Genomic DNA, 14,549 nt, shown 5'->3' on the forward strand with positions numbered 1-14,549 from the left:
CTGTGTGCTGTGTGAAGAACTTCCTTTTATTTGTTTTAAACCTGCTGCCCAGGCGAGCCATCCCTGTGCGGCGTTGCTGTGCAGCTGTTCCCCTGCCCTCCCACCCCAGAGCTGGGCGCATCCCAGCGCCAGGCGAGCCTTCCCTGGGCGACTGCTCCCCCATTGCGCCGCCCCAGAGGTGGCCGAGTCTCGGCGCTGAGATCGTTAAAGAAGGAAAGCTTTAGGGAAATTGGAAATGTACTGTCTGACTGCCCACTTTGCCTATGCAAACGACGACTCTGAGTCCTAGTGGGGGCAGGGTACGGCGAGGTTCGGTCGGGTCCAGATCAGCTGCCACTCACTCAACTGCGTGTTTATGTTGTGTAGTTAATGCTCCAGGGAGACCAGGGAAAAGGGGAAGCGCGGAGCCGGGCAGAGATGAAAGGTTAGATCCATGGTCGGGGCAGAGGTTTATTGGGGAAGTCGTTGAACATAATAGAAAGGGTATTAAAAGGGCAAACAGAGAGAAAGGCCTGCAGCAGGCAGGGATGGGGAATTATAATAACAATAGCCAGGGAGAAATCCCGACCCACAGCCCCCTGCTGCCCCAGCCCGGAGGTCCCCCCCCCAGCTCTGCCAATACTCCTCACCTCCGACCCACAGCCCCCTGCTGCCACAGCCCTGGGGTCCCCCCCCCACCCCAGCTCTGCCGATGCTCCTCACTCCCGACCCACAGCCCCCTGCTGCCCCAGCCCTGGGGTCCCCCCCAGCCCGGCTCTGCTGGTGCCCCTCACTCCTGACCCACAGCCCCTGCTATCCGCCCCCCCTGGGACTCCTCCCCCCATGCTAGCTCTGCCAGTGGCCCTCAGTCCCGACCCACAGACCCCCGCCATCCCAATTCTGGAATACTGGGCTCTGTTTTGTGGCCCAAGAAGGGGATCTTGGAGCCAGGACTCCTGGGTTCTCTCCCCAGTTTTGGAAGGAGAGTGGGAGTCTAGTGGTTGGGAGGGAGGAGCCAGGACTCCCGGGTTCTATCCCCAGCTCGGGGAGGGGGGGGCTAGTGGTTAAAGCAGTGGGCTGGGAGCCAGGACTCCTGGGTTCTGCTCTCAGCGGCTCCCCACTGCCAGGTCTTTGTCCAATTTTAGCCTTCAGCAGCCTGAGCGCTGTGGCTCCTGCCCCCTCCCTGGGGGGAACGATCCCTCCTTTCCCAGCCCCCCGGTGCTAGAGGGCGGCCGGGATCCAGCCACCTCTGTGCCCCCCAGCTCTACTGCAAGAGGGTTCAGCCCCCCAGGGCGAGCTCCCAATCCACCCCCCCCCAGCCAAATCCCGGTGCATCTCCCCCGCCCCCGTCCAGCACCCCCAGTTCGTGCCCACTTTAGCCCTGCCCCGCCCCGCCCCGCCCCGCAGCTCCCGGCCCCGCCCTCGGGCGGTGCCAGCTGGTGCGGGAGGGGTGCGGGGGCTGCAGCCGGTGGAGCGGAGCAGACGGGACGGGATTCAGGAGGCAGCGCTCCAGCCGAGGGACCCAGGAGTCCGGCCACCTTCCAGCGTGGTAAGTGCCTGGCTGGGGCTGGGGCTGGGGATTGGGAAGGGAGGGGGGCGTGTCCCCCTGGCCTTAAATCTGTGCGTGCCCCTGAGAGCCATCCCCCATGGCCCCCACCCCCTGCACCCGCATAGCCCCCCTGGCCTCCCATCCACTCCATATTCCCCACTCCCATGGCCCCAGTCCCCATATATCCCCTCCCCCTCCATCCCCATAGCCCCCATCCCCCCATACGCTCTTCCCTTCATCTGTCCCTCCCCCCATGCACCCCAGATCCATCCATCCCCACGGATCCCCCATCCCACCGTCTCTCCATCCTTTTGTGCACCCCATCCATCGATCCCTCAAATCCTACCCCATGCACCTCAACCCCTTCTCCCTTCATCCATCCTCCCATATCCCCCCCCCCATGGCCCCCAATGCACCCCCATCCATCCAGCTCCCTGGCCCCACCCCCCAATTAATCCATCCTTTGTAGAATGTGTGTGTGTGTGTGAGATCCCCCCAATCCCCCTCCATCCCGCCTCCCATAGGCCCACAGTCCCCCAACCAGCCCCCATGTACCCCCATAGCCCCATCCCTTCCTCTATCCATCCCCACCTTCTATCCATCCCACCCTCCCCCATCGTCCATAGCTCCCATCCCTCCCTTGGTCTATTCCCCTAGCCACTCCTCTTTCCATCCCCCCCCATATCCATTCATCCCCTATAGTCCCCCTATCCCCCCCTAACCAACCGCTTCATCTATTCCCCCCTGGCACCCCCTCCCCCATCTACCTCTCTGCTTCCTCTTACACCCTCCATCCCCCCCCCCCCCGAGCCCCATCCAGCCTTGCATTGCCCTCGGTCCCCATGCAGCCCTCCACCTCCATCCCCCTCCTCTGCACTTGGTTAAGTCTCCATCCCCCATCCCTCCACACCCCTCCATCTCTCCATCCCTTCATCCCCCCCACGCCTCCATCCCTTCATCCCCCTCTGTCTCCCTATCCATCCAGCCCTCTACACCCCTCCATCTCCCCATCCCTTCATCCTCCCCACCTCTCTATCCCTCCCTCCCTATAATCTATCTGTCTATCCCCATCCACCCCCTCTATCTATCTATCCATCCCCATACACTGCATCTATCTCCATAGACCCCCTCTGTCTATCCATCCATCCCCAGACACCCCCTCTATCTACGCAACGGCTGAGATCTGACTTGACCCAGCACCCCGGTGAGTTCAGTTGGCACTCTGTCCCAGCCTGGGGCCTGTGAGCAAACAGCACGGGGCAGAGAGAGGAAAGGCGGTGTATAGAAAAGGATAGAGGAACACAACGAAGGATGGACAGATAGGTGTGCATGGATGGATAGATAGGCAGATGTTCCAGCCTTATACCAGCTCCATGGTTCGCTGTGTAAAGCAACTTATTGTCCAGATGGCGGTTCCCAGAAAAGAACCCAGGAGTCCTGGCTTCCAGCCCCCCTCCCCTCCCCCCCCGGCTCTAACCCACTAGACCCCACTCTCCTCCCAGAACTGGGGATCCAACCCAGGAAGGTGAATGTTTTGAATCAATCTTTCTTTAGGTCTCCTGGTTTCCATTCCCAGCTGTGTATTGGGAGTGTGGTCTTGAGGGGAAAGGCCCCATATCCCACGCCCTGTCCCCAGAGCCAGCCGGTGCCCCACTCTGGGGCCAGATGGGATCCGATGCCCCCTAGAGGTGGAAGGTGGCCTGTCCCCTGCCCCAGCTCTCCAGGGCTGGAACAGTCTCTGTTTACCTACCGCAGAAAACTTTCTGGCTTCCCAGCAACGCTGGGCTGCACCTGTTTGCTGCTGTCCATGCCAGCGACCCCGGGGCCCCGTGCTGAGGAACCGTTAATGGGATCGATTTTTTCCCTCTGTGTCACACAAACACCTCCCTGTAGGCAAGAGATGCATGTCTGTATGGCCCTGGGCTGGGGAGCGCAGCGGGGTCCAATGGTTAGAGAAGGGGGCTGGGAGCCAGGACTCCTGGGTTCTAACCCTGGGTCTGGGAGGGGAGTGGGGTCTAGTGGTTAGAGCAGGGGGTTTCAGGCAATCCTTATAGCTCTGGGGGATTTGAGATTCCCCCCTGCCCCCGTGAGCCGGGACGACAGAAGCCGGAAGCAGGAGTGGACGAAGCCACGAGTCCTGCTCCGGTGCGTGCCAACGAGCCTGCCTGCGACCCCATCTCCTGGCGTCCCATGGGGACCTGGCTCCGTCAGGGAGACAGGTTTGCTCTAGTGATGAGCTGGCTGCCCTCCCGGCCCAGGGACAAGCATCCCTCATGGCCAAGGGCTCCAGATGCCAAAGGGCCTGTCGGCCGCCCTCCTGGAGAACGACCCTGAAACAGATCAGGGCATGCCGTGCTCTGGTGTTTGTGATCGCGGGACCCCTGAGATTGCTGCTTGGGGGGGATCCCTGCTGCCCTCTGCTGGAGGAGTTGAGCCCTGCTCCGGGTCTGTGTGCGCGTGCACCGATCCTTTGGTGTGACCATGATGTGTGTGTGTGCATGCCTGCCTTTCAGAGAAGCCAACACACCCCACTTCACACCCCTGCCAGGAGTTTGCTTCACTAAGGACTGACTCTGGCTGCATGTCTGGGCAGTGCCTGGCATAGCGGGGCCCTGATCTCCCCCGAGGCCAGGGACTGTCTCTCATAGCAGGGCCTGGATCCTTAACCCTGCTAGCACCCAGTGGTGGGGAGTTCCATGGGTTAATGATGTGCTGTGTGGCAAATCTGTTTCTTTCATTCAGCCTTTAGCATGTTGTGTAAACACCGGCTGCTTTTCTGCCGCAGACTCCAGCTCTCCAAAGCTCTTCGGGAAGGATGTTTATTGTAATTTTCTTATTTTTCTGCACATTGGCCCCTAGCAGCCTTTAGATCCATTCCTGGAAATTGGAAAGTGCTGTTTGGCTTTCGCGTCACACGACCAGCAGATTGGCTGCCCCTGCACCATTAGCCCTGACGCCCGGCAGAGTCACTGGGTGACTGGGGAGGGACGAAGGGCTGAGAGATCAAACACCCCTGGATGTTAGAGATGCCTGAGTACAATGAAGATCCAGCCCAAACCCACAGAGAGAAATGCGGAGCCAGGACGCCGGGGTTCTGTCCCCAGCTCTGGGCGTGCAGGGGGGTCTAATGGTTGGGACTGGCAGAGAGAACTCCGGCTCCCAGTTGTACTGGTGGCTTTATTTGAACATTGGGCAACTACTGCTGTGTCCAATGCAACAAAAGAGCTGGGAATGGAACCCAGGAGTCCTGACTCCCAGTACCCCCTGTTCTAACCACTAGACCCCACTCCCCTTCCAGAGCTGGGCACAGAACCCAGGTATCAATGTTGATCCAATTGAGCAGTACCCGTGTGGCGTTGCTGTGTGGCTGTTCCCTGGCTGCCCCACCCCAGAGGCGGGCGCATCTCAGTGTCTTGCCACCAAATCTGATCAGCTGCTGCCTCATTAGTACCCGAAAGCTTTCCCCCGTCATCGCAGGGCAGGCTGGGGCAGAACAGATCTGGGCTTGGTGGTTTGTGGGGGGCTGTAACCCCCATTTTCCAGGGTCCCCTCAGCAGGTAGGGGGCATTGGACCAGGCCCAGATGTGGGGACAGAAGGGCAGGGCGGGTACATTTAGGCTCTGAGGTACTGAGCTGAGCAGAAGGTCTGGCTGGTGTGACTGTAGCCCAGAGCCCAGGCACGAGCCGGCATTTCTTCCTGGTAGATTAGAGCCAGTGAGGCCTAGTGGTTAGAGCAGGGCTGGGGCTGGGAGCCAGGACTCCTGGCTTCTCTCCCTGGCTCTGGGAGGGGAGTGGGGGTCTAGGGGGTCACAACAAGGGGGGCTGGGAGCTCTGCTTCAGGAAGGTGGGGAGTGAAGTTCCCCTGCATGGTGTATACCAGATGCCAGCGGCTGGGAAGCCCTGCCCCACTGACCAGCAGCTCCCCCAGGCTGTCAGAGCCCCTGGTGCTTCATCCCTCACCCACTCGAGGGAAGGGAAATTTGGTTTCCTACTTAGATTCCCCTGATCAGCATGATGAGAAAAGCCCTCCCACGCTGGCAGCTCGTCTCCCCTTATTAGATCCATCCATCAGCCTGTCCAGCTGCTGTTTCACTAGCCAGCTCTGCATGCACCCCAGCTCTGCCGGTGTCCCTCAATCCCAACCCACAGCCCCCTGGCAACCCAGCCCTGGGCTCCCCGCATACCCTCGGCCGTGCCCAGATCCCCTGGCACGCTGCCACTCACTGGCCTGCCGGGACTGGGCGTGTACCTCCCATCCTGAGCCGAGCATCTTGTCACCTTCCGAATGGCTAGACAAGGCACTACGACTCAGAGACTGCACGCTGGGTGTAGACGTGCCCTAAGTCATCCGCTAAGCAGGCGCCAGCCATTAGCAGCTGGGCTGGGGCCGCCAGTTCCTGGATCTACAGTGCAACCTCCTCTAGGGCTGGAAGATGTAAGGGGATACTAGCCTACTATATCTGCCAGGTAACGGAGTGACTCTCTTAGCTCACATGGGCTGTGCTGTTGATCTAGAGGCCCAGTTGCTAAAACAGGAGCTTTGTTCAACCTTAATGGTGCAGTTACGAGCTGATCTTGGTACTTGGCCTGCCCCCCTTTTATAGACTGGGGGAAACTGAGGCACAAAGTGACTTGCACAGGGCGTATAGGGCAGAGCTGGGAACAGAACCCAGGAGTCCTGAGTCCACCTGCCCACCCCGCAACACTTTAAGCAACCACTAGACCTTACTCCCCTCCCAGAACCGGGATAGAACCCAGGAGTCCTGGCTCCCAAGGGCCAGGTTAGCCTATTTATTCTCCTAGCTAGAGAGGTGCCTGCGGGGGCCCGTGTCCTCTCCCCCAGCCCTTCGGGAGGGAGGCAGGGGGCTTTCCATTGGGCAGCGCTCCGTTCAGCTGTCGCGTGGTCTCCTAGCGGAGGAAGGGCCGTGGGAAAGTGTGGGGTTGTCGGCCCACGGTTTGCAGGCAGGGTTGGGGGGATCTTGCACTGCGGTGGTGCCCACGTTCTCACCCCGACTGTCTGACAGATAAGGGAGAGGAGAGATGGCCAGGCCGATCAGGGGCACGCAAATGCGCTGGCTTCAGAGAACACAGATAAGCAATGTACACACATTACCTGGGCTGCCCTGCCTCACAGTGCCCCCTAGCGCCACTCTGGGGGACCGGGGCCAGCCCGGACTGCGCCTGGCCCTGCTCCCCAGGGAGCCCCCACCCCACCCTGCAGCATAGCGCCCCCTTGCCCCACGTTGGGGCCAGCCCTGACTGCGTGGGGAGAGCTAGTGTAGTTAATCTAGCCGGAGAGCGACCATGGGATGGGAATTGAGCCCCCAGGCCAGTCACGGGAACTGCAGCGGTGGGAGAGACTCAGGCCCTCTCCCAGAAAGACGTGCCAAGCCCCTGAATTGAGTTAGGCCGTGACTATGCGGCGGAAGAGACACCTTGTAACTGGCCCACTGTCCGTCTCATGGGAGATAATTTGTTCCCTTAACCTGCATTGAGACACTCAAGAGCTCCTGATGTATCAATGCAGACAGCAGCCTGCAGGGGCTGTCCCCAGCTCTAACCTGTATTCTCTCACCATGAGGGACAGAACCCAGGAGTCCTGGCTCCCAGCCCCTTCCCTGCTCTTACCTACTTGACGCCACTCCACTCCCAGAGCTGGGAATAGAACCCAGGAGTCCTGGCTTCCAGCCTCCCCTGCTCTAACCACTAGACCCCCCTCCGCTCCCAGAGCTGGAAATAGAACCCAGGAGTCCTGGCTCCCAGCCCCCTCCCCCCCGCTCTAACGTACCAGACCCCGCTCCGGGAGACAGAACCCAGGAATCAGCGCTGATCCAGTTCCCCAGCACCAGGCGAGCCGTCCCTGTGCGGCGTTGCCAGGTGGCTGTTCCCCAGCTTGCCCCCCGCACCACATGTGGCCGCGTCTCAGGGCCGGGTGAGACGTGCCCTGGTCCGGTTGTTGTCCTAAGTCTGGGTGTTGCTTAGACAGTGACGGAGGATTCGCTCAGCGGCTGTAGACACTAAACAGTATCTAGGGCAGCGTGGGGCGGATGTGTGCGGTTGAACGGCAGAGCCATGTCATCATCGAGATCTGGGGTGCTGATAAACGCCGGGCTCCTTGCAGCTGACCTAGTGACGCTTCACATCCTGGGGCACTGGGTACAGTCTCCGCCCCCCAACTCCCTCCTTGGGGCTACATTGGCAGGGGGTCAGGGGAGCTACTTGGGGTGTCCTGGTTGTGTGTGTCTACCGGTCCCTGCTCTCTGGGGATGTGTGTGTGTTGTGTGCCGCCCCCTGGTGGAGAGGCTGGGCCCTGCTCTGTGTGTGTGTGTGTGTGTGTGTGTGTCCGTCCCTGCTGCCCCCTGCTGGAGGGGATGAGTCCTGCTCTGCGTGTTAGCCCTGCCCCCTGCTGGATACGCTGCTTGTGTGTACACACACATATGCATCCCTGGCAATGCACGACCCTTTCTGTGCGTTCCCGGTGAGGAGGGACTGCCTGGGTGACACCGCCTGTCTGGAGCGGAGGCCATGGAAGTGCGTGGGGGGTGCATGCCGACGGGGGGGAAGGGGGAATGAGCTCCCCCCCATGGCCAAGAGAGAGCGATGGGGCTGGGCAGAGCAGGGGCAGACACATCTTGGCTAGGGTTGTGGGGTTCCCCCAGGGTGTTCGGGATCTCGGCGTGGCCCCCGCTCCTGCAGGTTGTCATGCCCCAGCTGTGCTCCGGTGGGGTGGGAAGGGAAGGAGCGAGGGGTGCGAGCGACTGCCAAGCCTGGGCCACTAAGGCCTGAATTAAAGCAGGTTTGGTAGCCAAGCAAAATACTCCGCTGGCTACTCAGATCTCAGCCCCTGAGCCAGCCAGTCCCCGTCCTGGGGCTGGATAGGAGCCAGCGCCTCCTAGAGGGGATAGGCCCCATGTCCCATTCCCTGCCTCTCCCGCCCCCGAGCCAGCCAGTCTCCCACAGGCTAGATGGGAGCTGGCCCCCCCTAGTTGGAAAAGGCCCCATGTCCTGTTCCCTCCCCCCACTGAGCTGGCACCCCCGAGAGAGGAAAGGCCCCACGTCCCACGCTGACCCTGCCCCCGCTCTCTCCCCAGGTGCGATGCCCCCAGCATGGCCCCGCAGCCCGAGGAGCGCGCCCTGTACCTCTCCATCTACCTGCTGACCATCCTGACCGGCTTCCCCACCAACCTGCTGGCCCTGCACGCCCTCATCCGCAAGCTGCGGCGCAAGGCCACCCCCAACTGCATCCTCCTGCTCAACCTCACCCTCTCCGACCTCTGCTTCCTGGCCTTCCTGCCCTTCAAGGTGGCCGAGGCCGGGGCCGGGCGCTGGCCGCTGCCCGCCTTCCTCTGCCCCCTCAGCGGCCTCTTCTACTTCAGCACCATCTACTCCAGCACCCTCTTCCTGACGGCCGTCAGCGTGGAGCGCTACCTGGCCGCGGCCTACCCCATCCGCTACAAGCTACGGCGCCGCCCCGCCTACGCCATCCTGGCCAGCCTGGGCCTGTGGATGTGTTCCTTGGCCCACTGCAGCATCGTCTACGTGACCGAGCTGCAGCCAGGCAGCGGGCCGGCCAACGGCACCAGCGCCTTCGCCTCCTCCAGGGACCTCTGCTACGATGACTTCACCCCCAGCCAGCTGCGGGTGCTGCTCCCCATGCGCCTGGAGCTGGGCATCGTCCTCTTCCTGGTGCCCTCCTTGCTCACCTCCTTCTGCTACTGCGGCTTCATGTGGGCGGTGGTCTCCTCGCCCCACATCCGCCGGGGGAAGAAGCAGCGGGCCGTGGGCTTGGTGGCCGCCACCCTCGCTGTCTTCATCGTCTGCTTCACGCCCTACAACGTCTCCCACGTGGTGGGCTTTGTCCAGCGGGCCAGCCCGGCCTGGAGGGACAAGGCCCTGCTCCTGAGCACCTTCAATGCCAGCCTGGATCCCGTCATCTTCTACTTCTCCTCCTCCGCTGTCCAGCACTCCTGCCGCAGGTTCCTGGCCCGGCTCTGGGGCGTCTGCTCCCTGCCCCCCTTGGCCAGGAAGGTCTTCTACCGACGAACGGAGAAGCTGACGCCGGGGCAGCCCCAGGAGCAATGCAGTGGCCTTGGGCGCAGCCAGGTTTGCTGCTCCAAGCTGTGATCCCAGCAGTCACCCACCCCCAGCCCGCACAGACTGACTTGACTGTGAGGCAGTCCAGTGGGTTAGGAAGGCAGGACTCCTGGGTTCTATCCCTGGTGCTGGGGTCCAATGGGTTGGAGCATGGGGCTGGGAGTCAGGACTCCTGGGTCCTCTTCCCAGATCCACATCTTCCCAGAGCCGCCCTCCCCGCCCCCCGCTGCCCGGGATCCTCTCTCTGGCCAGGACCAAGCTGGAAAGCACCAACCTCATGACATGATCAGGTCAGGACTGGAACCCACCGCTGAGCATGTCTAGGCCCCATACTCCCTTCCCTTCTGCATCAAAGGCCTCTGCCGTTCACTGTGTAGAAGGAATCCCTGCCCTGCGAGGCCGATCAGACAGAGCCCAGGTCTGTTGGCCTGCTGCGTGACTTCCCCACTCTGTGCCTCAGTTTCCCTCGCTGTACAGTGGGGATAATGACACTGACCTGTAAAGCGCTGTGGGATTTAGGGCCGAAGAGCCGGCTACTGGGACATCGTCATCCTGGGACAAACCAGGTGCCTTCCTGTTGCGATTATTAGCAACACGGCCCTCCTCTCACAGATCCTCGGCTGGGACTCAAACCCTCCACCTTGGTACCAAAACACACACCTTTGCCTCCTGCCACAAAGCAGCGCTGCGGTGGGCGGGCGGCAGTTGTAGGCTGTTTTCTGGGCCGGCGAGATGGGGCCCACTCGCAGTGCACCTCCACAGCAAGAGGGGGTGACAGAGAGCACTAGCTCTCACGGATCGCAATGGTGGGAGGCGTCCTGCTGACAGTGCGTGGCATGGGTTTGTGCAGCGTGAGACTGCAACGCCTCCCTCTGGTGGAGTCGCTGGGTACTGCAACACCTCACGCACCTCGACCCCCCCCCCCCCGGTGGACTCTCATGGAAATGCATCCCGCTGGTGGCCTCATCTCAAACTTTGATCATCCATTCTGCTGCTACCCCCCGGATTTGTCCCCATCTGTGCCTGTGGGTGGGTGTTCAGCCAAAGGCACCTCATTAGGCTCTGTAATCATGGCAAGGAGAAGCTAATTAAAGCAGCCAACACAGGGCATTGAAGCAAGAGGCTTAGAATCAATCGGGCCACTGGTTTCTGTCCCGGAGAATGTGACATGGTCTGGTTATCAAGGAGATAATGGAGTGTGTGAATGTAACCTACAAACGGGACTGGTTAGCATGAGGAGGGCTGGGAATCAGTACTCCTGGGTTCTATCCCAGCTCTGGGATGGGTGCAGAGTCTAGTGGTTAGAAGGGGGGCTGGAAGTCAGGACACCTGGGTTCTCTTCCTAGCTCTCCCTCTGGTCGCCTGTATCTTAGCCCGTATCTATGCCTCATTTGTCTCCTGCTTGTACAACGTATAGAATTATATTTATCCAGCCCCTGAACAATAACAACATTTAATTAGCTAATGTTTGCAAAGCACTCTATGTACCTGGCTGGGAGACGGGAATAAACCCTCCACCCTGAGTGCAAAAGGGCTTTGAAACAAGCGCCGATTGGCAGCTCTGCAATATATGGGAAGTCTTGTTAGTATACAGAGGGGAAACTGAGGCACAGAGCATGTACAGGACTTGCCCACATTGACACAGGAATAGAACCCAGGAGTCCTGGCTCCCATTCCCCTCTCCACTAATCACTAGAACACACCATTTCCATGCACTACAATCTGTAAAGTGGACTCGACTCCTTGAGGCAGAAAGATGCTATAGCTTGAGGGCCAGACCCCCAGCTGGAGTCAATGGGCCTGTTACGAACTCACAGGTCATGCCCACTCTTGGCCCCGTACAGTCCCTGGGGGGAACCCCCTTCAGTGCGACAGCCCTTCTTGGGGCTTCGCTCTCTCTCGGGGGTTAAGCCCCTCCGCCTCCTGGAACTGCACCTCTCTGAGCCTTAGCACGCCTGTCCCTCGCCGTGGGCCCACTCAGGGAGTCCACTTGCTCTGAACCCCTGGGGCCTCCACTCCCAGAGGGAATAATGCCCCCCTGTTCTCTAGACCGGAGCGACTCTCAACCAGCATAACACAGGAGGGTTTATTGAGCCTCTGAACCCAGCACAGGAAACTCTCAGGGCCTCAGGCCTGGCCTCCCTCAGCACAGCAGGGGTGCTCTGCCTGCTCTCTCCCTCCAGTCCCAAGACCCTGCACTTTATCTTCTGTCCAGGTAAACAGGTCACTGGGGCCCTCTCTCTTCCGTCCTTTGTTCCCCTCTGGCTGGAACCAGCTGGTCAGGTCACTCGGGTCCTCTCTCCTCAGCGCTTTGTCCTCCCACTGGCCAGAACTGGCTGATGGCCAAGCTAGGGTTGGCCTCTTAGTCACCAGGTCATCAGTTGTTAGGGTTCCCCATCTCCAGGCTGTTTTCTGGGGGACCTGGCTGCTAGGCGAGGTCACACCTGGTCCTCTGCAACAACAAACCCTCTCCCACCACCCTGTTAAACATGCAGCACACAGGGAAACTGAGGCACACGCACATGCTATTCATGTAAAACATGACAAAAATCCCCAACTTCGTCACAGGGCTATAGCTCCATTGGGGTCAATGGGGCCAGATCCCAGCTGGGGTCAATGGGCCATAGCTCCACTGAAGTCAATGGGGTCAGATCCCAGCTGGGGTCAATCGGCCGGAGCTCCATTGAAGTCAATGGGGTCAGATTCTAGCTGGGGTCAATTGGCCGGAGCTCCATTGAAGTCAATGGGGCCAGATCCCAGCTGGGGTCAATGGGCCATAGCTCCATTGAAGTCAATGGGGCCAGATCCCAGCTGGGGTCAATGGGCCATAGCTCCATTGAAGTCAATGGGGTCAGATCCCAGCTGGGGTCAATGGGCCATAGCTCCATTGAAGTCAATGGGGTCAGATCCCAGCTGGGGTCAATGGGCCATAGCTCTGTTGGAGTCAATGGGGCCAGATCCCAGCTGGGGTCAATGGGCCGTCGCTCCATTGAAGTCAATGGGGTCAGATCCCAGCTGGGGTCAATGGGCCATAGCTCCATTGGAGTCAATGGGGCCAGATCCCAGCTGGGGTCAATCGGCCGGAGCTCCATTGAAGTCAATGGGGCCAGATCCCAGCTGGGGTCAGTCGGCTGGAGCGCCATTGGGGTCAATGGAGCCAGATCTCTGGTGCCAATCAGCAACACCTACACTGCTTTGTCACCAGCTGAGTATCTGGCCAAGTATTTGAATTTATGTCTCCTTCCAGCTGAGAGGAAGTGGCACAACCTCTGATTTCCATGCTAAGGGCTGTTTGTTGATTAATTTATCTGGAGAACCAGGCAACCTCGAGGGTTTAGATAAGAGCGCAGCACTGAAACCCGACAGCCGGGACGGCACAAGGGGATCAGGGCTGTGTTCGGCTTATTTCATCTGATAAGGGCTTTATTAACAGCCGCAGCTATCTCCACTCGTGCAGAATGGGGTGGAACATTGCCAGTTTAGAAATCAGTATAAGCCCCACAGCGCTCTGCTGGGAGAGCCTCTGTAGGAAGGCTGCAGTAGTAGGCTGTTATCCCATTATGGAGGACTGCAGGAGTAGTAGGCTATTATCCCCTCATATGTTTAACAGCCAACACAACAGAGAGATGGTGTGCCTGGTGCTGAGATGCAGCCTCCTCTGGGGCGGGGCAGCTGGGGAACAGCCGCAGATAATGCTGCAGGGGGTTGTGAGATGGCATTTGGCCAGGACGCCAGGGTTCATGTCCTGATTCCTGCAGACCGTGCCAGGGAAGCAGTGTGCAGTGGGGTTCCTGGGGCTGTCAGGCGGTGGGATGCTAAGCAGCACACAGGCAAGGGACAGCTGGCTGGCCGCAGTGTGGAAGGAGGAGCCCTGGTTGCCCTGAGAATGCGAAGCCTGCCAGGAATGCGCCAGGAATGTGCCATGTGCAGCGTGGACACTGATCAGAGATGGGCGCTGCGCAGCCTGGGCACATGGCATGCCAGAGCCGGGGCAGTGGGCGGGAGGGTGGGAGGAACTGGACCTCTAGGGGGCACCCTCATCCATTCTGCTTGAGTCATCACTCCTCCCCAACCCCGCCTGCCACCCCCCAGTCATTCACCCTCATCCTCTCGCCCTTGGCTCCCTGTGAGTCACAGGGAGGCTGGAAGCCAGGACTCCTGGGTTCTATCTCAGGCTCCAGGAGAGGTTTGAGGGTCTTATGGTTAGAGTGGGAATGGAGGGGCTGGTAGCCAGGACTCCTGGGTTCTCTCTCACCTCTGGAAGGGAAGTGGGGTCTAGTGGTTAGGGCAGGGGGAGGGCTAGGAGTCAGGACTCCTGGGTTCTCTCTCAGCTCTGGGAGGGGAGTGGGGTCTGGTGGTTAGGGCAGGGGGAGGGCTAGGAGCCAGGACTCCTGGGTTCTCTCCCCATCTGCATGACCCAGGCCAAGTCCTTTCCCCCTCTCCGAGTCTCAGTTCCTTCTATTGCCCGAGCCCCCCGGAATCCAAGCAGCGGGTGCAGCTCCTGGCGATGGGGAGCCCATGGAAGGGCACCCTCTGGTGGTGAGTCCCAGCACTGAACGGACCGGTTCCTTCTGTGACAGGGCCTCACTCCCCCGGAGCGGGCGGCGTCGCCCTAGGCCAGACCTCCGACAGGCTAGAAGGAAGGACCACGAAGAAAGGGGGCATGAGCGCGGCTAGGAGTCCAGCAGGTCTGCAGCCAACCCTCCCATCTCTGTGTCTGGCCTCTGGCATCTAACCCCCCAGGGAGGGGCTCCTGCCTCAGTCGCCCCAAACACCCACCGCAGGGAGCCTTGCTTTGGGTGTGTGTGAGAGACAGTGATGGAGCCCCCTAGAGGGGAAAGGCCCCGTGTCCCAGTCCCCCGCCCTAGGGCTGGATCAGAACCAGCGCCCCTTAGAGGGGAAAGGCCCATGTCCCAGTCCCCTGCCC

At 60.4% G+C, this 14,549-nt stretch overlaps 1 protein-coding gene across 1 annotated transcript; it reads left to right on the top strand.

Moving 5' to 3' along the window:
* The first annotated feature begins 1,413 nt into the window (after window positions 1–1,413).
* Window positions 1,414–10,535, top strand: LOC141977198 (free fatty acid receptor 3-like). The gene is made up of 2 exons (XM_074938564.1): window positions 1,414–1,528; window positions 8,620–10,535. Exon 2 carries the CDS (start codon window positions 8,636–8,638, stop codon window positions 9,650–9,652), a length of 1,017 nt encoding a protein of 338 aa, XP_074794665.1. The 5' UTR covers window positions 1,414–1,528; window positions 8,620–8,635; the 3' UTR covers window positions 9,653–10,535.
* Window positions 10,536–14,549: the final 4,014 nt, after the last annotated feature.

This window comes from Natator depressus, chromosome 24, assembly GCF_965152275.1.
Source record: "Natator depressus isolate rNatDep1 chromosome 24, rNatDep2.hap1, whole genome shotgun sequence".
Classification (NCBI taxonomy): domain Eukaryota; kingdom Metazoa; phylum Chordata; order Testudines; family Cheloniidae; genus Natator; species Natator depressus.

What these genes read in the sequence shown, in the direction of transcription:
- LOC141977198 (XM_074938564.1), top strand. Translation starts at nt 8,636, where the DNA reads ATGGCCCCGCAGCCCGAGGAGCGCGCCCTGTACCTCTCCATCTACCTG.